At 40.0% G+C, this 25,462-nt stretch overlaps 1 protein-coding gene across 2 annotated transcripts in view; it reads right to left on the bottom strand.

Annotated features, from left to right (window-relative positions):
* ITGA9 (integrin subunit alpha 9) overlaps positions 1-25,462 on the bottom strand; it is a 389,935-nt gene that overhangs the window by 360,290 nt on the left and 4,183 nt on the right. For both annotated transcript variants that reach the window (XM_078377516.1, XM_073003815.2), the window contains exons 2-3: positions 10,113-10,240; positions 7,036-7,142 (exon numbers count right to left, since the gene is read on the bottom strand). In XM_078377516.1, the coding sequence (XP_078233642.1) occupies positions 7,036-7,142; positions 10,113-10,240 (235 nt within the window). The remainder of the gene's footprint in view (positions 1-7,035; positions 7,143-10,112; positions 10,241-25,462) is intronic.

Genomic DNA, 25,462 nt, shown 5'->3' on the forward strand with positions numbered 1-25,462 from the left:
AGAGAGGAGAATATGCTGCAAAAAAGAAGGACTTTTGAATACAGTTTATAGCTGTTATGAGTTATTGGAACCTTGGAATTACAGCAAAGTAAATAAATCCTCTAAGAATAGCAAGGAGAGACAAGAGGGCTTTCTTAATGGAACAGTACCAAGATAAAGAGGAAAATAATAGGAAGGGAAAAAACAGAGGTCTGTTCAAGAAAATTGGTGATATTGAAGGAACCTTTTGTGCAAGGATGGACATGATAAAGGACAAAAATGGTAGAAACATTACAGAAGCAGCAGACATCAAGAAGAGGTGGCAAGAATACACAGAGGAATTATAACAAAAAGATCTGGATGTCCCGGACAACTCAGATAGTGTGGCTGCTGACCTTGAGCCAGACATCCTGCAGAGCAAAATCAAGTGGGCCTTAGAAAGCATGGCTAACAACAAGGCCAGTGGAAGTAATGGCATTCCAGTTGAACTATTTAAAATCTTAAAAGATGATGCTGTTAAGGTGCTACACTCAATATGCCAGCAAGTTTAGAAAACTCAACAGTGGCCAGAGGATTGGAAAAAAACAGTCTACATCCCAATCCCAAAGAAGGGCAATGCCAAAGAATGCTCCAACTACCATACAATTGCACCCATTTCACACGCTAACAAAGTTATGCTCAAAATTCTACAAAGCAGGCTTCAGCAATATGTGGACAGAGAACTCCCAGAAGTACAAGCTGGATTTCGAAGGGACAGAGGAACTAGAGACCAAATTGCTAACATGCTCTGGATTATGGAGAAATGCAGGAGTTCCAGAAAAACATCTACTTCTGCTTCACTAACTATGCAAAAGCCTTTGAATGTGTGGACCACAACAAACTATGGCAAGTCCTTAAAGAAATGGGAGTGCCTGACCACCTTGTCTATCTCCTGAGAAATCTATATGTGGACCAAGAAGCAACAGTTAGAACTGGATATGGAACAACTGATTGGTTCAAAATTGGGAATGGAGTATGACAAGGCTGTATATTGCCTCCCTGCTTATTTAACTTATATGCAGAATATATCATGCAAAAGGCAGGACTGGATGAATCTCAAACTGGAATTAAGATTGCTAGAAGAAATACCAACAACCTCCAATATGCAGATGATACTACTCTGATGGCAGAAAGTGAGGAGGAATTATGGAACCTCTTAATGAGAGTGAAAGAGGAGAGTGCAAAAAACGGTCTGCAGCTCAACATCAGAAAAACTAAGATCATGGCCACTGGCCCCATCACCTCCTCGCAAAGAGAAGGGGAAGATATGGAGGCAGTGACAGACTTTACCTTCTTGGGCTCCATGATCACTGCAGATGGGGACAGCAGCCACAAAATTAAAAGATGCTTGCTTCTTGGGGGAAAAGCAATGACAAACCTAAGCATCTTAAAAAGCAAGACATCACCTTGCCAACAAAGGTCCACATAGTCAAAGCTATGGTTTTTCCAGTAGCAATGTATGGCAGTGAGAGCAGGACCATAAAGAAGGCTGACCGCTGAAGAATTGATGCTTTCGTACTGTGGTGCTGGAAGAGACTCTTGAGAGTCCCCTGGACTGCAAGGAGAACAAACCTATCCATTTTGAAAGAAAGCCTGAGTGCTCACTGGAAGGACAGATCCTGAATCTGAGGTCCCAATACTTTGGCCATCTCATGAGAAGAGAAGACTTCCTGGAAAAGCCCCTGATGTTGGGAAGGTGTGAAGGCAAGAGGAGAAGTGAACAACAGAGGACAAGATGGTTGGACAGTGTCATCGAAGCGACCAACATGAATTTGACCTAACTCCAGGAGGCGGTGGAAGACAGGAGGGCCTGGTGTGCTCTGGTCCATGGGGTCACGAAGAGTTGGACACAACATAATGACTAAAGAACAACAAAATAAATTCTCACAGTAACAATATTCCTAACTTATACCTTGATTTTCTATAACTGCAGAATCTGTCAGGGCTTGCATCAATTGGTCCACTTAAACCATGCTAGAAGAGATTTGATGGATGTTCTAAATGGATAAAAGCCACAGCAGCATCAAGAATTAATCAAAAATGAGATTTTGAGGCAAAGATAGGAGGATCAGCAGAATCTAGCAAAAAAATGTAGGGTTACAAGTGCAAAACATATCTGGCTCACTAAAAGCATTTTCAGACTTGCTGCTCCTAGAACTGACCAGAACTGAATTGAAAAGTTGCTTTGGTGTAAAACTTGCTGCTGTTGCTGCCGCTGCTGCTGCTGCTGCTGCTATTACATGTCATCACGTCACTTCCAACGTAGGGATCTCCAAAACGTTCTGTCCTCAACAGCCCTATTCAGCTCTTGTAAACTCAAGCCTGTGGTTTCTTTTACAGAGTCAATCCATCTCATATTTGGACTTCCTCTTTTCCTGATGCCTCAACCTTTCCCAGCATTGTCTTTTCCAGAGAATCTTGCCTTCCCATGTCATGTCCAAGTAGGGAAGACTCAGTTTCATCATCTTTGCCACCACAAATAGTTCAGGCTTGATTTGTTCTAGGATCCAATTGTTCATCTTTCTGGTATTCCAGGATATCTGCAAAGCTCTCTCACAGCCTCATATTTCAAACAAATCTCTCTTTTTTGCAGAAATTCCTGTCAGCTTTCTTTATTGTATAGTTTTCACCCCCGTACATAGTGAATAGAAACGCAACAGCATGGATGAATCTGGTCTTGGTCTCCAGTGACACATTCTTGCAACTGATGATCTTTACTAGTTCATTCATTGCTGACCTTCCCAATCTCAGTCTTCTGATTTCTTGATTACAGTCTCCATTTGGATTGTTGATTGAACCAAAGTATATTAAATCTTTATCAATTTAAGTTTTTTCACTGTCAACATTAAAGTTATGTTGTTCCATAGTCATGTTTTTTTGTCTTCTTCATGTTCAACTGCAGTTCTCCTTTGGCATTTTCTCCTTTCACTTTCACATCTGCATATCTTAAATTACTGATATTTCCTCTGGCAAATTTCACTCCTCTTTCATCTGAATCTGCTCTGGCTTTCCATATGATGCATCCTGTGTACAGACTGAATAAACAAGGGAATAAGATGCAGCCTTGTCTGACACCTTTGCCTACAGAAAACCATTGTGTCTCTTCTTAATCTGTTCTAACGGCAGCTTCTTGTCCACAATACAGGTTACACATCAGGACAATCTACTGCTGAGCCACATCCATTTCTTTTAGAACAATCCATTGCTTCTTGTGGTCTACACAGTCAAAGGCATTGCTGTAGTCTATAAAGCATAGACTGATTTTCTAATGAAGTTCTTTGGTGCACTCCAGTAGCCAGCAGATATCTGCAATATGACCTCAAGTGCCTCTTCCTTTTCAGAATCCAATTTGAACATCAGGAATTTCTCTCTCCAGATAAGCTAAAAGCCTTTGTTGCAACACCTTGAACATCATTTTGCTTGCATGGGAAAATAGTGCAATGGTCCTATAGCTAATGCACTCTTTGGCATCTCCTTTCTTGTCAATTGGAATGTGTACTGAATGTTTCCAGTCTGTAGGCCATTGCTCAGTTTTCCTTATTTGCTTGCCTATTCTCATTAGGATTTTGGCAGATTCAGTCTCTGTAGCTTGAAACAGTTTTATCAGTATTCCATCTATCCCTGGTGATTTATTTCTTCCTAGTGCTTTCAGAGCAGCTTTCACTTCACTTTCTAGAACTCACATTCTTCATCATAGGATTCTTTTTTAAAGGAATCTGTCAACCTTTTATATCTTCTTTATAGGTCTTCAGTACACTGTTTTCATCTTCTCTTTATTTTCTCCTGGTCAGATAGTGTGCTTCTCTGTTGTTCACTCAGAATTCCTAATCTAAGCTTAAATTTCCGTTTCATTTGTTAGAAATTTAGTAAAAAGAAAAGGGGCAGCTGAAACTGTGTCATACTTTGGAAATATGTCTAAGGTAAGTTCTTAGCTGACAAAAGAGCTGATTCATGAACTTTGTGGCTTACAACTCATGTATGCATCATTATTTCTCAGTTCTTATGGGAATTCAGTCAGCATTATGAATGTCCTAACCCAGGGATGGCCAACTATGGTCCTCATATATTTCTGGACTACAATTCCCCATGACTCTCACTATGGGCTACATCAGCTAGGACAGATGTGAGTATTAACAAAAACAATGCTCACAACCATTAAAGAAAGGAGCCAGCAAACTAGGAGCAGTGATCTGATAAATCTTCTGAGAAAGTAAGGTTTCTATGTTTATCCCATTTTCATAAAAAAAAAAAATTCTGGATATCTCTTAATAACTCAATCCATACTTGATCAGCCTCAACAGATGATCCCAACCCATTCACTAGCCCAGTAGTTTTGGATCTCATAGGACTTCAAATCCAGCATAACCCAAAGTGAGAGATTCTGAGAGGTGCAGATGTATCTAGGAACTTGAGGTTGAGAAATATTACCCTTGAGAGTAGATACTCCCTTGACTAAAAAGTATATAATGAGAGGTCAAGTAACCAAGACATGAAAAGGTGACTGAGGAAGATATAGGATATGATAAATCACTTGATTCCTATTCAGGCATTTCAAAGCTTTTAAAATAACACAAGGTCATTAGTTAGATCTTTCACCCTCTATTGCCTGTCCTGTCAAAGGTGACTTTCTGATGTGGGTAGCTTCTATTATCTGTAGAGTCTCTCCATAAAATCTGGATCTCCAGCAAACCAGGTTTTGAAATTGTGTGAGGAACCATCACAGATACAAGAGGCCCTCTTCTTTTCAAATCCATTGCCCTCCAAGCACAGGAGGGTGGCAAAAATATTCATGAAAGAACGGAGCCAGCCAGCTCACCTTCTTCCTACATTTTCAGATAACCTTCAGTTAAATACAGTACTTGAATAGATTCTGCAATGTGGAATTTAAAGGATAGTCATATCAATGCTGCATTGAAATTCAACAATGAGGTGCCAATCCGATACCTATTTAGCTGGGAGTAAGCCTCAACTATGCTTACTTCACAACAGACTTCTGTTGGACTGCCCTTTTAGTCATTTTGCCTTTTTAATGCCAACAATTTTAGAACAGTGAAGAGAATTTTAAAAGCTGTGTGATAAATAGGACAGGTGCTCTAAAGCATATGATTGGTTTTTCTCCAAGTTTTAATGCACAATTCCTAGTTATTTTTCCAGGACAAGTAAGAGGATGAACTTTATATTCCTAGCATAAGAGAAACTAGGAATTTGTGTTACTGAAATATTTAAAATTAATACAAACACCAGTCATCAAGTTCATACTTCAAAATCCAAGAGACTTTCTAAAAGTATATTTCAAGATTATGCTGTCAGCAGCATTTTATTACTCTTGGCTTCCATTTAGCCTTCTTCCCCAAAGCAATATTTAGCAGAACCACAATTTAATACAGCATCAGTATATTTGTGTCTCTTTATTAGATAATTTAACTGAGCACACCTTAAGACAAAACATATAAACCTAACAAGGTATTATTTCCATTAAAATGGCACTTGAATATACCCAAACATTCTCTATTTTAATGTTTATGAGAAATACAAATTTTTCACTGGGGCTGACATCATCTAGGCTACTTCATATATACCAGAGTCAGCAACAGTCATCCTGTAGCGGAGAAGCAGAATAAGCATACTTTTCCACTTAAACACATTTAGATTACTACTTGCAAACCACACACACCACCCAAATGGCCAATTAGTGCAGAGACCTTATTTGGGTGCACATAATATGCATCTTTTGGGTTTACATGCATTAATAGGGCAACAGTTGCAGCCCAAAACAGGATGTTTTTCAGCACTTCCACCGGGGGGGGGAAATGAATTTAGTCACAAAACACTACAAATGCTTCCAGCAAAGCTCAGCTTGGCGCTTGCTGTGGCCTATGGCACTCTTCACATAGACCCAAAGCATTTTAGAGAGGCTGAAAAGTCATACATTTAGCACTGTCATTGACACTGGATGGCTTCTTCCAGTTCCACCCCCACTGTCCATGTGGTAGCATCTAGAATTTTTAACACAAAAGGTCTTCAAGATCTGGGACCTTGACTGCAGATGGTTTCAGGTAGGTTTCTGAAGAACCTTACCTATGTCCATGTAGAAATATATACACAAACTTCCCCACCTCAAATATGTTGCAATAAAATGTGGAAAATGACAGTAAAAATTGAACATCACAGGACAGCACAGGAAGAGCTAAAGGCACAGAGTGGAAAGCTTCTTCTCTAAAGAAGAATGAATACTGTAGCCATCCATAACCAAGTTGTGCTGGGACCTAAAGCACCATGGTTTCACAGCTCAGTCATGGACAGCTTCAGTATATCATTGTACTCAACAAAAATAACTTTCAAAACATTGTAGTGTGACACACCTGTATGGAAACTCTTACTCCATGTGAGTAACATGTGAAGAGAGCTCAAATACATGGAAGTTGTGGCAAACCTAGATAATAGCAGTTAAGCATATTTGGGTGTGGTGATTCACATTTCTTCTTTTTTTCCCGCAAAGCTGCAATCTACAGTCCTTCACCTTCTCAACAAAGAAATGTGGAAAAACAGTGATGTCTGCAGACCATCCACAAAAAAATGCATATCCTTTGTTATTCACTCACTTAATATGAAGTGTAAATACAACATTTAAGTTTTCGTGCAAAATTATGTCATGAGGCATAATGCATCTACTATCTCACCTCTGCATGCACTGCCAATTTCATAATTTTTATTGAATGAAAAGTAGGAAAGACAGCAGACTCATTCATGGAACACAGAGTGCCATTCATTCTGCTCCAAGTCCTAAAGCCTTCACCACTTTGAAAAGGAAGTCCTCAGGGGTGGCAGAATCAGGCATATGAGCACTGAAGCTTTCTTTCTAGAGGCAAGCTTTGTTCAATTTGCCTTCCCCTTAAAGGAAGCAATTACACAGTGAGATGGATTCTGTCAGTCATTGGTAAAGCATGTCCATACACCCACACTTAATATCGGTGACAGCATAACACTTCACTGAGATTAAAACAACTGTGAACTTACCAATATACTTCCTCCAGCAGTTGGCTGCCTTGCCAGACTTACACCCATCCATTCATCATCTCTGTCCTCTTTACATGTCTTCCCACAGGCCATTCCTGGAATGCTGGCTAAAAGAAATGCCAGAAAGATGCCAGTTTATCAATGATAAAGATGATATTAAACGCTTGAATCTCTACAGGAAATCCTCACTCCAGTTTATTTGATGATTATTTATCCTACCTGGCACATTAAAAGTGAATCCCTGTTAGCATAGGAGGATGTAATGAAAGGAATGCATCACTCAACAATAATACTGAGAGTGCTCCTGCATCTACATAACTAGTCAGGCCACAGGAAAATTTATACAATGTAAATATCAAGATACTGAAGATAGTAGTGACTGAGATCAGCTCCCAATATGACTTTCTAACACTTGTTTGTGTCTGCTATTTGATTTTACATTGGGAAACAATTACCTTCAGTTTAAGATTGATCTTCTGCCCAAGATAAGTTGGCCTTGAGTCCCATTTTGGGGAGAAAGATGGGTTATAAATCTAATAAATGTATCTCTCTTTATTAACTACAGATGTCGAAGGCTCTTCTCAGACTGATACACACGTGGCTAAGTATACTACAATGATTGCATGGACTCAGAAATGCAATACCCAGAGGGCAACAGGAAGAAGGGGGAGGGGAGGGGATATTCCAGGAGGTGGGGCTGTAATATCTCCTCCAGTACCAGCAACTTCAGACTGCTTGTATATTGTATATAAATACCCCAAAATACACCAGCAGCTGTTGTTCATGGGTAGGATAAAAAGAATGGGGAGTGAAATGTGCATTTTATTCAGAAAGTATACCTGTTTTCAACTCACACTGGTCCTCAAACCTACAGGAAAGTGGAATAGAAAGATATACATATGTTCTGCACACTGGAAGGAGTAACACAAGTATGACTAGTATTATAAAGGTGGTGTACATCAGTGGTTCTTAACCTTTGTTACTTGGATGTTTTTGAACTGCAACTCCCAGAAACCCCAGCCAGCACAGTTGGTGGTGAAGGCTTCTGGGAGTTGCAGTCCAAAACTCCTGAGTAACCCAAGGTTAAGAAACAGTGGTCTACATGTACCAACACTACCACTAGAATTCATGCTTTTTAAGAACATAAGACATTCAAAACAAGACATTATTATTATTAGACTGCAACTGCAACCCTATGTTAAGGCTGAGCTAAAAGAAAAGTTCTACCATTATAACTAGAAATCCTAGGGTTGTGAATAGTGAGTTCAGTGGCTTATATTGATAAGAACATTCAGTAGACTGATCTGAAACTTGATAGCATAATAAATGTGGGCTTGAGTAGGATACATGCCAATTCTGAAACCAAAAGTGTTGGAAATGGCTAATATATAGGAATTAAAAATTTAATATGTGACCTCCAGCAATCTGATAAGTATTCTCTGTTTTGGAACACACACACCCAACACATTGCTAGGGTTAAATCTCATCAGACAAATTCTACATTTTATGGCATCTTTCTGAAAACAACTTGCTGAGTTATGTCAATGGGAAAGTTTTCCCAAGCAGTAATGACGCATCTTTGTAATTTTTTTATTTAAGAATGTGATATTTTTTTTCAACACATTTCAGACTGTGGAGTTCATAGTCTGTCCTGGCCATGATCAGATTGCCATGAAAAGTATCAAAATGAGGAAGAAGCAGAAGAGGACAAACAACAACAATAACCTGGCAGACATTGCAGAATGAACTGGAATTAGTAATTGCAAAATTCTAAGCATCCTATAATGAACACCTTTGCCTCATGGTCACCACAGTTCTAGATAACAGATCAAAAGGTAAAAGTGCCAGTTTTGAATTATGAACCTTTTATGTTGAAACTAATATCTTAATTTGATGTTACGAAAACCCTGATACAAACCAACATATGTCTACACACCATCATAATTAGGGTTGGGAAGAAAACGACACTCAACATGACTATCAGATTAGCTGACATTCAAAATTTTCTGCTCCTTCTTTGCCTGCAAGAACATTCCTCAAGAATCTATTTCAACCCAGCTGGAAAACACTCCCTCAACCAATCTTGTGGACAGATCCAGAAAGAGCACTATGTGCAGGACTTGTCGAAAAATCTCTATTTTATTGTGTGGATGAGTGCTGCTCTGAAGGCTCAACCGAGAAATCATTTATTTGTTTGTTTTATTTGTATAACATATTTTTCTCCTGTTCATTTTACTAAGTTGGCATTATTCCACCTGTCTTATGAGAACAGATCTCTCTTTTTAGGAAACGACATGAGACAATAATTTAGATTTCCCCCTATGACATCTCTAACAAGACATTCTGCTTTTGATCATATATTTCTCCCCAGCAGGGAGAATGTCTCTTTGAAAACTGCTAACTTTTTTCATATTCCATGATCAGCTTGCCTTGAAGGTGTATTCAAACGCCTTCTAAATGGTGTGTGATTTCATATTAGTCATAGCACTCCTTTCTTTCTTTTAAAACCAAATCTCTGATTTTTAGTTTCGGCTTTCATCAGAGAGTTGCAGGCATAGCTCTCTCAAAATATAGCCAATTTCCTTTCAATTAAATTTGACAGGCTTTCCATGTTCACTTTAGGTTCACACAATCTTTAGGTAATATGGTTATAGTAAAGTATCCCATGCTGGTTTTAAACTCATTTTCACCAGTATACTGGAGCTAGACAGCGGTAAGTAACAGCATGAGGGCCCAAGTTCCAGATGTGTTCATTCAGTGGTACAGACACATGAAGGCTATGCAAATAAAACTACCATTCCACTTAACATCCTCTAACTGGCAACTCATACTATCAACATAGAATAGTAAAGCATGGAAGGAATCTGGAGAATATCTACTCAAACCCCTTGCGACATGCTAAACATTATAAACCCCCGGTAAACAACACAGCTGTTCATGATGTGGCCTTTAACACTGGTCATTTCATGGCATTTTGGAGCTGCAGTGAACATGGAAGGCCCTTAATACAAGAAGCTAAAAGCTTTTTTGTTAATTGAATTGTTTTATTCATGGGTGATGTAACCGTACATACATACCTCGACCCATATCCAGTTCTGGGCACCTCCACTCAGGGTTAGTATGAACACGACATTTAAAAATAGCTCCAGGGGACTTAATAGAGGTACTGTATTTAGAATTTGCCTTTGGAGCGCCAACCAAGATCCTGAAAATAGAAAGGAAAAAAATAGCATTAACATTTGAAGAAATCATAGAATAGTCAAATAGTTGAGTTGGCCTATATATATATTTGTGCAGGGCCAGCTTTTTCCTGAAGAGAATGTTTTCTATCAACATTGTGAGGCCTTGGTGAAGCCTGCACATACCCAGTCACAGTGACAAGCCATGTCTAGGCATTTTCGTTCAAAAGCATCCCCCAAAATAAGCTTGCACAAAAGGATGAGAACAAGCAGCATCAATATCTACTATTATTTTTCTCACTTCAGAAGCTTCATTATTTGAGACAACTCTAGCACATTGGAAAAGTGGATCTCCCTGCTTAGTAGAGACCCAGTCAAGTCTAGTAAGTTGATTGGTTTAGTATCAGATGGGCTAAATCTACATAGTTAGCTATATTCTGAGAGGGTAAAGCAAACATGAGAAGTCTTCCCTTGGGAAAAGGACCTTCCAATTGATACCATGGCTACTTCACAGTTCTGAGATTTAAATCCATTCATTTAAGGAGTAAGCAGGACCTGGAACATGATCTCTTAAGGAAAGGGACATGAGAAGCAGAAGACTGAGTTGTCCTTAAAGCAACAGTACACTTAATTCACCATGCCTGAATAAACCAGAACCTTCCACTGTATAAAGAAATTCTATCACCACTTTGTATGAAGAAGAAAAGAAAATGTTTGTGTTCCCTTTATCAGCAGTCAGAGGTACAATTTTGCTGTATTTCAAGAAACCGGAGCAACAGAATGTGTACTATGCAATAATATTTTACTGTTTCCTCAACAATGACTGACTTCAGCGAAGCCAGAAAAACGACACAGCAAATTTTAAAACAAACTCTGTATGAGGTAAAGGATGCATTAACAATTTGATTTCTCCTGAGTTTCAGAGGCTAAACTGTAAAATCACAGGATTATGACAGGAGCTACCTTCTAACAAGCAATGTTTTCACAAGTGAGAACAATTAGGGCTCAGATGCCTAAATTATGGCAAGCTACAAAGCCAGCAAAACAGAGAAGCAAACACAAGGGAATCTGAAATAGCAGCTCTAAGAGTAGCCAAGGAGTGACTACCAAGCTCCAATCAAAATATCAGTCATCCCCCCCCAAAAAAAACATGCCGCATGAAGGAACAATGCTCATTATGAGAAGCCCGTTTAAAATTTCCAATGACTCCTGAAGAAACCATTTATATAACCTGCTGTAATGAAAAGGAAATCAAGGACCAAGTGGTTGAGCTTCAGCTGCCTCAGATGTGCCTCTGCCCAGTTTTCATTTGGGTGGAACCAGCTAAAAGACCTTTCAGTGACCAAGAAAGGCAGGGGGGGATGACAATTTAAATGCACCCATACCAACCATACCAGACCGAAAACCTGGTGGCAGGGGATGCTTTTGGGAAAAAATTGTTAAGTGCAAAATGAGCCTCTGTGGGAAGAGTCATCCAAAACCAATATGCCAACACTAAAAAGACCCTCTCTCTTTTGGCCACCCACTAGACCTTCTTTGGCAGGATAATCAGAGAAGCAAACCTAAGTAGGTATGGCACACTGTTTAACAGAAAGTACTTAATTTATCAAATCCCTCCCACTTCTTTCAATGGACCACAGTGCTTAAGGGGGGGGGGGTTCCTCTGTTTTAAAGAGGTTTCTGTTGAACAGAAACAAGAGTTTTGTCCTGTTCTGCTTTCTGATAAGAAAATGAGCACCTGGTAAAATTTTCCATCCCAGGCTACCCTCCGAGACTCACGAGCCTTCAAGTTTTTATTAAGGCATGTTTTAGGCCCTCTGGAGAGGCAAGATTGCTAAGCTCTTTGGCCTGATTCTCTTCAACATTTCTATCAATAATAAAGGGGTGCAAGGAAAATTCAATAAGTTTGCAGGTCATACAAAAGTGGGAGGACTAAAGTTTAGAGAGGGTATTGAGAAAGCTCCCTTGGAGACTCCTTGCCTCCTGACGGAACTTCAGTCTTTGGGCTTCTAGGGGAAGAGGAAATGGCTACACCTCTAACCCAGCTGATTAACGATTTATATTGCAAACAGAAGGATTATTGTTGATTGAGCCTGCCCAGGTTTTAGGAGCTTTGAGGGAGGTGTTTTGCTTCATACAGCCTCCCTCTTTATTATCCTTCTACTGGCTGGCAGATAACCTTTATCCAAGAAGTCTCTTAACACCTCACCAGCTAATAAGCAAGGGTCATTTTTTTCCCCTCCCCGGTGTGCTTCTAAATGATTTCTAATTGTTTTTAATATGGTGGTTGTTTTAATATGACTTTATGCATAATGGGAGCTAATGTTTGGGCCTATTGTGGCTAAATATTACTAAATATCTGCTTCTTAACCACGTAAGTACCCTTGGACTGCAAGGAAGGGAGGGAGGGAGGGAGTAAACAAAGTGAGTTGCTACTAGAAGGAATAAGAAGACAAGCCAGCGTCTGGGCATCTCTTCTAGGTGTTCAGCTCTTCCCACTTGCTTTGCCCTGCCTGCAAACCTTACAGTATTCATGAAAGAGTTCCCAACAGTATAAGAAGTTTCAGAGCATGGTGATAGGCAGGTGAGCTGTCCTGGGTGCTGCACCTTCTTGCTGATTTTGCTCCACCAATACAAGGGGTCCTGGTGAGAGGTGGGTCTCCTATTAATTTAGAGTCTGCTACTTCACGTACCTTGTAATTATATTCGCGAACGCTTTCACAGCCAGAGCACAGAGTGCTGTCCTCTGAAGATGCAGGCCACAGAGACTGGCGAAACGTTAGGAAGAACAACCTTCAGAACACGGTCAAAGAGCCCGAAAAACCCACAACTACCTTGTAATTATTTTGTTAACCTTCCCTCTTTTGTTCTCCAACTTTGATGTGAGTTATCTTTTCATTATATCTCTCAAAATTAATTGTATAATTAACTGTGTGATCTAAATATAATGTGGATTTATATCAAATCTCGTTAATTCACCAATTGGCATGAATTGTTCTTGTTTAAAATTTTAAAATGTGTTTGCATGAATTGTAATGTCATAGTGAATTGTATTTACATTTTGTTAACATATTGCAATAACAGTCATTGCATTTCTTTTGTGAAGTGCTTTGTGTACAACACATTGTGCAAATCTGATATACAAACTATGACTAAATACATGCAGAGTGGGAGACAGGTGCCTATAAATAAGACCATTTGTTTTTAAAAAAATGCTAAATTATTGACTTATAAGCCAGATAGAATGCCCCAGAAAAAAGATTTTAAAATATGTAAATAATTTATACCTGTCCCCTTGAGTGTCAGAGCCCCAATCACGAGGAGATATGGCAACACTATTAGTGAAATACACTTTAGATTGTGTTCCATCTCAACGTACTCATTTTATATTTGTTTTCTGGTTTTAGTCGCAACTGTAGAGAGCCCTAGAGACATAGAAAGGCCACAGCCTAAGGCAGCAGATTTAGAGTGCCATGAAAGGGCAACAAACTATTAGATGTTCAATTGATTATTGCTACACTTGTAAGACTTCTGCCAGCGGTGATAAAACAGTAGACTTCAGGTAACAAAATGTCCTGGGGTGGCCCTGGTTCTCCTTAACTGTTCTATCATTTTTATAGCAGGCAACAACAGAAACCACCGCTGACGGAGAGGTCTAACTTGGCTTTTAAGTCTTGCAAACAACTGAAGCTGTTACCCATCCAGTTAGAAACATTTAAACTGCAATTTCAACGTCATCTGCTCACATTTCACAACAGCTAAATTAGAAGAATTAGCTTCTAATCTTTCTCTTACGCTATATCAAGCAAAAGAAGTGATACTCTGATTTCCCTGCTGTGCCAAAAGAACAAAATAATAGAAGTAACAAATTAAATTTAGTTTAACATTCATCAAACAAAAGGCCTTCTGTTTAAACAAACTAAAATCAGTGTTAAATCTATAATGTTATTTATGGATTTCTGCACTGTGACACTTACAGATATAGCTACAAAGAAAAATAGCAACATTCACCTTGGACAGGATCTATTGATTTAAATGAAGCAGTGAAGCTCACTTTTAAATACATCCTATTGACACTGATTAGAGTTTAAAGTTTTTTCTTCCTGGGCTCTGTCCTTTATCACCTATCTGTGCAGAAACCCCAAACCTCATTGTAATTTTGTCAGAATGAGTTTAATTAGCAAAATTCTTTTGCTTTAGCTAGCAAAAGAAGATGCAGCAGCTGAATGTTAGGTCAACTGGTTTTAAAAGGGAATCTCCAATTTATTTATTTAGCCAGACTGGTCATAATGTGGTCAGAGTTTTGTTCTTAAAAGCTATTTATTTTCACAAACTTTGTAATAACCACAATATTTTGCAAGAAGTTCCCTTTCTGCTGGAGTCTCTATGACCAACTGTACAGGAAAGCATGTAAAGTGAAATCCATGAGAAGAAACAAGGTACTTCTCAAGTTACTAATTCCTCAAGAGTCTGAGTCAATATTTTGTTACACACTTGGAATTCAGGTATTCAGCAAAAAGAAACAGAAGAGAAAAGCTCACTCCACACATACACTTTTTCCTTGGAGCTCTACCGAGGCCTCCGGAAAGTGGTTCATCTGGAGGGAAGGAGTTAGTGGGGATGACGGCTAACTCTCCTTTTCTATGTGTGGATTGAGTCCGTTACACGTGGAGAAACTCTGTTCAACTGGAACTTGTGAAAAGTCAAGACTTCCTGTTTATAAGGAGAGGAATGCTATATCTTTGTGTTGAGAGAAGACTCCTGTTTTGATTGTCACTCTCCATAGGCAGAGGACAAAGGAGATCTAGTCCTCTCCCCTGTCCTCACATATCAAAAGTAACACACTTCTGAATGCTTGAGTAGGGCTTTTTATCACATATAATCTCCCCCTCACAACCACTGCCTTGTGTCCCTGGGGTGAAAGGTGGCATATAAAATAAATAAATAAATAAATAAATCCACATATACTCCAAAATATCCTAGTTCATAGCCTGCATTCAGGTAAGGCAGCTGGGCCCTAAAATGTAATCATAAACCCTCCAAGGCAGAAGAGGCCAGTTTCAAGTGATAGAGGGCACTCACCAACTTAATTTGACCCTTAGAATGCAGGTGTATGGATCATTTCACACTTTAGTCAATAAAGGGATCTGGACTCAGCAGTATGTGTGGTGTAGTGGATAGTGAGGCCTGAGTTCAAATCCCATTCTCAGATATGGAAACTTCCTAGGGAAGTAGAACTGGTAACATCACCCCTTAAAATATCTCGCTTAGTTGAAAGCCCTATTAGGGTCATTATAAGTCAGTTCCAACTTGATGGCACATAATAAAAACAACAAGAAGTTTATTTAAGAAAGATATTCACATTTCTTCTATAAAACTGGTAACAACATTGCCTGTAGTATGTTACTTCTGGATCTAATAAGGGCATAATTATGTTGGGTTTTTTTCAAAGTAATCTAAAAAATCTTTACCATAATTATTTCTTTACTTATGATGAGTAATGTTACTTCTAACATTCCTTCCACTCTGGAAGCATTGAAGAAATCTTTCTATTTACATATATTTAATTTTTGTAATGAGATAAAATCTTGGTAAAACACACAAAAATAAGATCTGAACGTTATATCTTTTTGTTAGCAAATTCTCAAAATAATAAGTAACACACAAAAATCAGTAACATATTTTACACACACACACAGAGAGAGAGAGAGAGAGAGAGAGAGAGAGAGAGAGAGAGAGGATATTCTTTTCTGAAAAGTTCCCTAAGTAGGGTGTAGTGGGAAACTGACTGAATATACTGTCTTCCAATCAGCTTCCCCTCCCTGTTTTTTATGGAAGGTTGAGGGGGATATACAAGTCACGAGAACTGACAAGAACAGAGCTTGAAACATTATCTTCTTAATTGTAACAATCAGCATATTGTATCTTTAAAGATTAACATTCCAAGTTCTTTTCTGGTCTAACTTCATGGTTACTACATCATCTCAGCCTTCTGTGAAAAATCCGCCAGGGAGATAACTGGACGAGATTATTTCAAGCATTCTCTACTGCTCCCTATTTATGAAGGGCTCACCTCACGTTCCCCATTGAGGTAATGGGAAAGGCAGGAGAGGGGTCACTAACAGCCTCTTGTTCAAGGATCTACCATCATGTTTTGCCCAATTGTGAGGTACCCAGAATATTTTTGTTGTTGGTTTCATCTTCAGCAAGACACCTCATTCATCAGAGCAATGCTTGAAGCAAGGCCTGATAACACTGACATTGAACAGTTACCATCTGACACAGAACTTGCAAGGAAGGCCACTGGGGAACCTTGTTTGCACCATTTCATGGAAGAAAATTGTGAAATGCACATTTCATTAAAACAAATATTTCATTCAAGCAACTAATGACAGCATGTGGGGGAACAATCTGAAAATGCCCTAACATATCCTGCCCCCCACCATTTCCTAACAGCCAGAAATTACTCTTTTATGAGTGTTTTGCAATGTCCCAGAAGTTAAGTTTGCCAAATATATGTTGGAGACACAAGACCAGTTGAATGCTTGAATGCAAATTTCATGGTTGCTTCCCTTGCATAGGCCTTGAAAAATACCCAAATGGGAATCCATTTTACTATATGGAAGTGAGAAGGGAAGCAAAGAGACTCCCTTTTCCCCAAGCTAGTGATTCAGAGATACTGTATAAACAAAAGCATTTCCCTTTCTTTCTCTCCCATCCCAAACAAGATTCATATTCAGGTGGCAAGGCACAAATAGAACCAGTGAAGGAAGCCTTGAAAACTGGGGTGGAGAGGAAATTATAAGATATTACATTTAAGGATGGATAAACATTTGTCTTCAGTTGATTTGTGAGATGATAGTTCTCATCAGTCTGTTCAGATTCAAGACAGAAAGGGGGTTTATATGTCAGAGGAACCAAAAACTGACAGATTTGTTCACCCCACACTTACTTCTGGCTTTGAATTCTTGGTCAAGATCCTGTTGCTGATTGTACAAAGTTTGGTATCAATGCTGTGGCTAACTATGGCTAACTAACAATGTCCTGGGGCACATCTCTGTGCTGCAATTAGCCATGTCACCAGACACATGATCAAGACATATCTTGGCAATTAGCCACAGTTACACAAATCTTGCAAGAAGAACTTCAGGATTGTATGACCAAATCAGTATTTGATTAGGGTTGCTACTGCTTTTTCAAGAAATATACCTTTTTACTACACCTGTATGGCAGGCAGGTACAACCCTCTTCATTTAAGGAACAGCTGTATCTACAGTGGGGTCTTGACTTAAGAACGGCTTGAGTTAAGAACATTTTAACTTAAGAACCACTCTCATAGGAAAATATTGACTTGACTTACATACTTAGATTTGAGTTAAGAACTGAAAAAAAACACGTGGGAAGCAGGGAAAGTGCAAAATTTGAACTTTCAGTTAACTGTTGGCCAGTGAAAAGAGTGCCTGTCTGCTTCCTCACTCCTCCCAGCGTTTAGAGAGTGGATTGGGAGACAGTCTTCAGACTGCCTGGTACTGTACTGCCTGGACTGTATTTTCCCTGCCTTCCCTGAACCTTTCTTGACCTAAGAAAAAAAGAAACAAAATATCCCCCTCTAGTGGTCGAAGGCAGAATAGCAGTTTCCCATTAGTTTCTATGGACGGAAAAGAGCAGATACGGATCAAATGGTTTTCAATGCATTCCTATGGGAAATGCAGATTTGACCTGAGAACTTTTTGACTTGAGAACTGCCTTCCAATACGGATTAAGTTCTCAAGTCAAGACCCCACTGTATCTAGGTTGGGCTGTTTCAAAGGGGTCAGTTTGTTTTCTATTCCCTTATGGAAAAATTACCAAAATCCACAAGTGACATCTTTTTTAAATGTGGAAGAAAGCAAAACTGACAGATTCTCCTGTTCCTATAAGCATAGGGGCCAGAATCTTGTTGTTGATGAATGCTTGCAAAACAGAAACCACGTAAGTTTTAGTGTCAAACTGCTGCTCACTAACAATTTGCTAGTTGCATTCCAGTTGGATGCACAGCCAAGAAACATAACCAACAGTTTGTTAATGAGCAGCAATTTGCCACCAAGGCTTCTGTAATTTCCCTTATACAAACATACAGTGACAGTGGGATTCTAGCCAAGAGATGCATGGATGGGTGACAAGAAGAGAAAGGAAGAACTTACCTGTCAATTTGTGCAAGAACCACAGTGGGAGATTCCACTGTAGATGGCAGCCCCACTGAGGCATTAAGGAAAAATATACTTATTTGTATTGGGGAATACTCCAGCCCTGCCGCTCTCTATTATCACCTCCACTGCTCTAATACACATACAGGGCAGCCGGTCTGAGGAGTGATTACCTCCACTATTTGTGGTGGCTCTCCACATGGATTGGGACCAGTAGCGCAGTAAAACCAGGGCTCACAAGATTGAAGTTTCAAGACTTTCAAGTAGCAATGGCTGTTATATCATCCTCAGACTTCCCTCTTCTCATTGAACTAAGCTGTAATCTTCTCAATACCTGGGAGAGAAACTGATTTTCCCAGAACAGGAAATTTTGCAAGCTGTTCCAGCTGGGAGGCAAAGTATTTGAGGATGGTTTGGTCTTGAACAGAAAATTGAGGCCCATCACCTTTACAAAAGACCTGTCCTTATGCTGCTACGCACTGATCCAGTGGCCTGCCTGTCTGGACTCCCATTATAGGGCAGGGCAGCAATAGGGAGTGAAGAGCCCCTTGACTTCCACATTCAGTGCTACAGCACTGGTGGCAACTCTGGAAAATCAGGGTCCTGAATCAAACGGAGAGTGCAAACATTTTAATACAGTAAAGTAAATGCAAATACCAATTTAAAATTAGAATAAATATTTAAAATATCTCTTTTCCCACATAATATGATTTAATCAGTTTTTCAAGCTTATTAGCAATCAGCCTGATATGTTACCCTTCTTTAACAATGTTCTAATCTCTGATGGTGGTGCTGCCATCCACCTGCTATGATCACCTCAGGAAAGGGGGTAAAAAATAGTGGCTATAATTCCCTTTTCATCCAGGAAGTTATTGCTCTGTCTTCTTGAACCACTTTTTCAGCCCTGCCTTCAGTAAAGTAAAGGATAGTAGAACACTTTGGGAAAAGCCATGCTTTGCAAAAATTCGTTCCCATTTTGGGGTCTCTTTCCTCAAAGCCTAAAGCGCACATTTTGCAAGCTCCCTGTTTGTTAAAAGTCACCAGAGACAGGCTTCAGAAGTGTCATCACATAATAATCATGCAAGCAAGCAGGGTGACATATTAAAAAACTACAGAGGAGCTTGAAAACCATGTATGACATTTGTAAGAGTGCATAAAAATGCATATTGTAATGATTTCTACAAATTTCTTAGAAATGCAGCTACTTTGGCAAGGATTGCAATGAACAGAAACAACCTAGGTAGTCCATTTCCCTGCAAGGAAATAGCCAGAGAGCCCCAGAGACACAGAATGCCCATAACCCAATCAACACCTAAATGCTGATACCTTGGAAAGAGCTCAGAGTATCCCTTAAACAAAAAATGAAAAACAAGTTTTCATAATATAAAAGTGATGTTATCCCTTATTATGTCATAGTCAAGATGTTAATTTGGCTGAAATCCTGTTTCATAAATTAAGGCTGGTGATGTCATTAACCACAGTAATTTTTCATAATCTTTTTCTAATTTCTGATTCACACAAATGCACACACATGCTCCAAGGTCTCAAGGCTTCAGTGGCATCTCTTTCATCATCAGGAAGCTGCTGGGGTCATGGGGTGGAGGAAAAGACTTTAATTACCAAAAACCACCACTGCTGGGATGTCCTTATCATTGGTGGGGACTTCCAGTAGTTAAAGACTCCCCTATCAATCTCACAGCTTTATGACACAATTTATGGAACAAGATTTCAGCCATTGTTACATTATTAAGGCAAATTATAGTAATTGTTTGTTGCTAATTACTTCCGAGCTCTGGGTAGAACACACTACTCAGATTCAGGAATCAGACATTCTCAAAGTGCCAGATCCAGCTAGGAATAAGGCCAGGGCAGTCATTTCAGTTAACACTTTGGTGCTTTACCCTCCTCCTCCTCTCTGTTTGATGCTTCAGCTAGATGTGCCTCCTGCCACTTCCTTGAAGAGAGGCCTTCAGGATAAACAGTTATGGAAGCCAACAATGTCCTGTTTAGCAGGAAGTAAGTAACAGTTTAAGGAGTGATGAATAGCATGGTGGGGCAGAGAGATGCCAAAGGAACATCTGCCCACAGTAGTGCCAAAAAGTCATTAGACAACCATAGCTCAAATGCTGCTTTTTTACTTGCCTAATCTCAGAACAACAATAAACTGCCAAAATAAAAATTACATTACACTAGACAACCACATTTGCAGTGATCTACACAATTTTAATTGGCTGGGTTAAATTGCATCTTTGGTTAATTTGCTTCTTTGGCACTCTTTGTTTTAAACTACTTATCTCTATAGACTAAGCACTGACATGCAGGGACGAAGTCTGATATGCATGCTCCAGGCTCTATTTTACTTTTCAAGTTAAAGCACCAGCTCCAATCCTTCATTTCAAAGGGGAGAAAAGGAATAAACTTGAAAAATACAATGCAATATATCAGACTCAAATATCAGAATAAAAGCTGGTGCACATATGATGGAACTCAACAAATCAAGTTTGAAGATCAGCTTCCACAACCATCTTCAGTTTGGGACAGAGGTGGATTAAATCAGGATGTGATATCTGTTTTAGATAAAGATAAACTGCTGCCCTGGCTACAGAATCATACTCAGAGGGTGATGATTAATGACTCCTTTTCAAACTGGGTGGAAGTAACATGTGAAATACCCCAGGGCTCAGCCTTGGCCCTATGCTCTTCAACATTTTTATTAACGACCTGGACCAGGGAGTGCAGGGAATGCTTATTAAATTTGTGGATTACACATAATTGGGTGAAATATCTACTACTCTGGGAGACAGAAACAAAATTCAGAATGATCTGGATAGGCTTGAGCACTGGGCTGAATATAACAGAATGAAAATTAACAGGAATTAAGTGCAAAGTACTGCACCTAGGGAAAAATAAACAAACACACAGTTACAAAACAGAGGATACTTGCCTCAGCAATACTACAAGCAAGAAGGATCTTGGAAGCGTCGTAGATCACAAGCTGAATATGAGCCAACAGTGTGATGTGATTACAAGAAATGCAAATGTGATTTTAGAGTGCATTAACAAACTATAGTCTCCAAATCCCATGTGGTACTAGTTCCCCTCTATTCGGCACTGGTTACGCCTCATCTTGAGTTCTGCATCCAGTTCTGGATACCACACTTCATGAAGGATGCTGACAAACTGGAAGAAGTTCAGAGGAGGGCAACAAGGATGGTCAGGGGGCCAAGGGAGTCCGTGAGTGGCGCTGGAGGAGGCGATTCAGTGGCGGCAGCGGCAGTCAATGGGCAGCGGCAAGAGGCAGCCAGGGGTGGTTGTTCCTTTGCCTCACAGCTGCCCATTGACTGCCCCTCCGCCTCCAGCAAGGGTAAAAATTAGAGAGTCATCTTATACATTGGGGAGGGTAATTGTAATATGGTAATTGTTAAATGATGAACAAAATGGAGAAAGAATATCATACATTTTCTGTTTTAATGATTTTTACCACAACTTGGAAGCTACCCAGTGAAATCTACCGGCAACAGGTTGAGAACAGATCACCAAAAGCATTTTTCATGAAGTGCATAATTAAATTGTGGAACTGACTACTACAAAATCAGAGGCAGAAACCTCTTAATGAACTGTTGTCACCAGGTTTATTCTGTAATTTGCAGGCAGAACAGGACAATTCTTAAACTTTGTAATTAGAGTAAGACTTGTAAAAGAGACTTTAAAATTTGATCAAGCTTTATTGTGCCTTTTGACTTGACCATGTATATGAGGCCTGGATCTTGCTCTTCTGAAATGAGGGGCCTTCCAGACATCATGGGACTCCGGTGCCCACCTGCCCCAAACTACATGTTCAATGGTTAGAAATAATGGCCACTGCAGTCCAAATTGGGGAAGGCTACAAATTCTCCATTCGTGATCCAAAGGCAAGTGCTGTTAACAGCAATAATTATCACCATATTATAACAGTGTTTATTGGCAACATCCTTTTGATAACTACACATCTGTGGTCAACTGTGATCAACATGAGCTAATCTGCCATCTTTAGCTTTGCATTTCCTGTCTCTTATAGATAACTCGCCATTTGCAATCACTTTCCTCTCCCCAATAAAAAAGATTTCTTTCTATTTGGTTCTTGCCTGACATGATTTGAGAAACTTTGTATCAGCAAACACTCCTCTGGAAGTTGACAAGAAAAGCCCAAAAGCACTTGTGAATCAAAGAGAATGACTGTGATTCATTTCAAGGGCCCAGGTCCAGACTGAATGCATTTATTTTATCCCACAGTGCTCTACAGTTCTAAGTCCAGCATGTTAAGGAATAGAGCCTCATCTATCAGAGAGAAATACAGGCAAGCATTGTGAATGGGCACAAGCATGAACTATTCCTGCCTTCATTCAAAAGGCTGCAGGTGATTTGGCTCCATCCAATCTGGAGCACTGCATATTCACAGGACCCACCATATGTGTGGAGAAATGTATGTATTACTCCTAAAGCTTATTTGGTTCTGAAAGGGGAAAAAACCCACATCCAAATAAACAAGGGTGCAAAACACAGAGAAGTATTCTTTGAGCACTGCCTGATATATTTCTCAATATATTTCTCAGGTGATATTTCTTCTCTCCTTATGACCTTGTATGCTGGCAGTCATTCTTAGAAGGTCGCATTTAGCTTGTTAACTATTGAAACCATGAGTGGTATGAAATGAATTTACTCCTCCTCTCCTTGCTGGAAGTTATTACGGCTGCTAAAATTCATCTCATCTGGCAGAACAGGACCTATTATGTTTCACACTGATAACATCTGCTGTCCATATGATGGGCTCTCCGGTATTTCCCGAGAAACAGCAGAGAGTGTGGGCAGCCAGGCCAAGCAGAAGCACCACTTGGGGAAGCACAAGAGACAGGTGTGTGCAATGCCCCATTAGCCACAAAGTCTGAACTGCCATTCCTAAGGAAAACACTGGGGCTGCATGTGGCAGTGGATCATTAATTTGACATTTGGAATCACTCTCTACAAGCGTCCAGGCTTATTAAGGCCAATTGGTATTGCCAACCATCTCTTTTGTGGCTATATCCAAGAGGTAATAATGACTATGACGCTCAGTTCCAAGGAGATGCCATGACTATAAAATACTGCAAAGCTTAAAGGGAAAAAAATCCTGAGCAGAGCCGATATACAGGGCAAGTCAAATCCAATAAGCAGAGTAACATAGTATCCTCAGGTAGCTGATGTGGGGCTGGGGGGGGAGTGATAGCTCCTCATCGTGGTCCCCAACCTTGGGCCTCCAGATGTTCTTGGACTTCAACTCCCAGAAATCCTGGCCAACAGAGGTGGTGGTGAAGGCTTCTGGGAGTTGTAGTCCAAGAACATTTGGAGGCCCAAGGTTGGGGACCACTGAGCTAGACAACAGACGTGTGTGTGCTACACAGTTTGTCTGGAGCTCCCTAAACTAACCAAGTGGCCTCATGTGTTGTGCTGGACACAACCCCTCACCTGTGCTGATGTAAGATTCAGCTGCCTGACTGGTCAATACTTCATTATGTGGACTGAGGAAGGGGTTCAAGCCTCTCTTCTGCCTCAGGAAGCAAAATAGCTTGGATCTGGCCTGCTGATGAAATAAACATGACCAGTGCTGGGAAAGTTCTCTTTAAAATGTAATTGGTTAGCAACATTTCCTTACCCCGCTTCTCCCATGCAAATCCTTTGGGGTCCTAACATACACCAAGAATACTATTAAGGTCCCTGAGCTACTGTGGAAGAAATAAAAAGGTGGGCACCGGTCCCAGTCTTCTGTGGCTTTAAAATGTGCAGGAAGAAACAGTGACTACCAAGGACTGAGAAGACCATCCAACCCAGGTGGGGGCAGCTGACATTTGTCTTGAGTAATTGACAACTACCTGGTTATGCCAAACCCAAACAACTGGCCTCGGAACCACCAAGTCTGCAAATGGACCATCTCCCATTGGCTCTTCTTCCCAAATGGTTTCATGATACTGCAGAGAGCACTTCACAGTATTATTCTACGGGGCACACAGATAGAAAGCCAGCCTTGTCATCTGCAAGGTGTAGCAGGACACTCCCTTTGGCAGAATGCAGGAGGAGGTAGCAGACCCACCGATTCAACTGCTGGATAATTAGTCAACTCTTACGCATGCCTTACTGATTAAATATGAGTGCTCTAGTCTGGATAACCATTGGCTGCTGACCTTAGAGTTAGGTCATATCACAAAGGAAGATCACCAATTCATAACCCACTTCAGGCACCAAAATGTCTCAGGCTAATATTGATCAGGAACACCCACTTAATCCAATTAGCTTCACAGAAGAGTAGGATCATGTTTAGTAATAATGTTGTGTCCATCAAATTGCCTCCAACCTATGGTGGCCCTATGAATAAGTGATCTCTAAAATGCCTATCACTAATGGCTCTGCTCAGCTCTTACATACTCAAAACAGTGGCTTCCCTTATTAAGTCATCAAGTCTGGTACCAGAAGCCTTTGAGAGGGGTGGACAAGAGTATCCCTGTGCCACAGTGCTGTCTGTCTATTCAAGAGAAGGGGAAGTTGCTTCATGCACTGAACCACAAACATTCAACGAGACGCCATGTGAAAGGGCAAAGATGAACTCGTTGCCTTTTAGTGGTTAGCATGACCTTTGGCTGAAATCAGAACTGGGTGAGACTAGAAGCAACTCTTGGGATGCACCTACATGATATGGGATCAACTCAAGCACACCTGCATTTGGCTCCCTCTCCCACATGTTTCAGGAAAGGGAGCTGGATGTTTAACTGCACAGATTAGTCATCCCAAAACATCTGCAGGTTAACACCGACCAGGGCAAAAGGGTTTCTTGCAAATCTCTCTCTCTCCACTCCGTATACAAATAATGACAGTTATTGCAGATCTAGTGACAGAGGCAGAAGATTTAGAACGTCCTGTTACCTTTTCAAATAAAATAAAATAGAACAGAATGAATTTATAACCAATAGAAAACTAATGAAGGTCTATAACAGGGTTTGTGAGGAATCACAACTTAAAAAATAATAATAAAAGGGCTCTTTCTAAACATTCTGT

Source organism: Pogona vitticeps, chromosome 6, assembly GCF_051106095.1.
Source record: "Pogona vitticeps strain Pit_001003342236 chromosome 6, PviZW2.1, whole genome shotgun sequence".
In the NCBI taxonomy this organism is placed as follows: domain Eukaryota; kingdom Metazoa; phylum Chordata; class Lepidosauria; order Squamata; family Agamidae; genus Pogona; species Pogona vitticeps.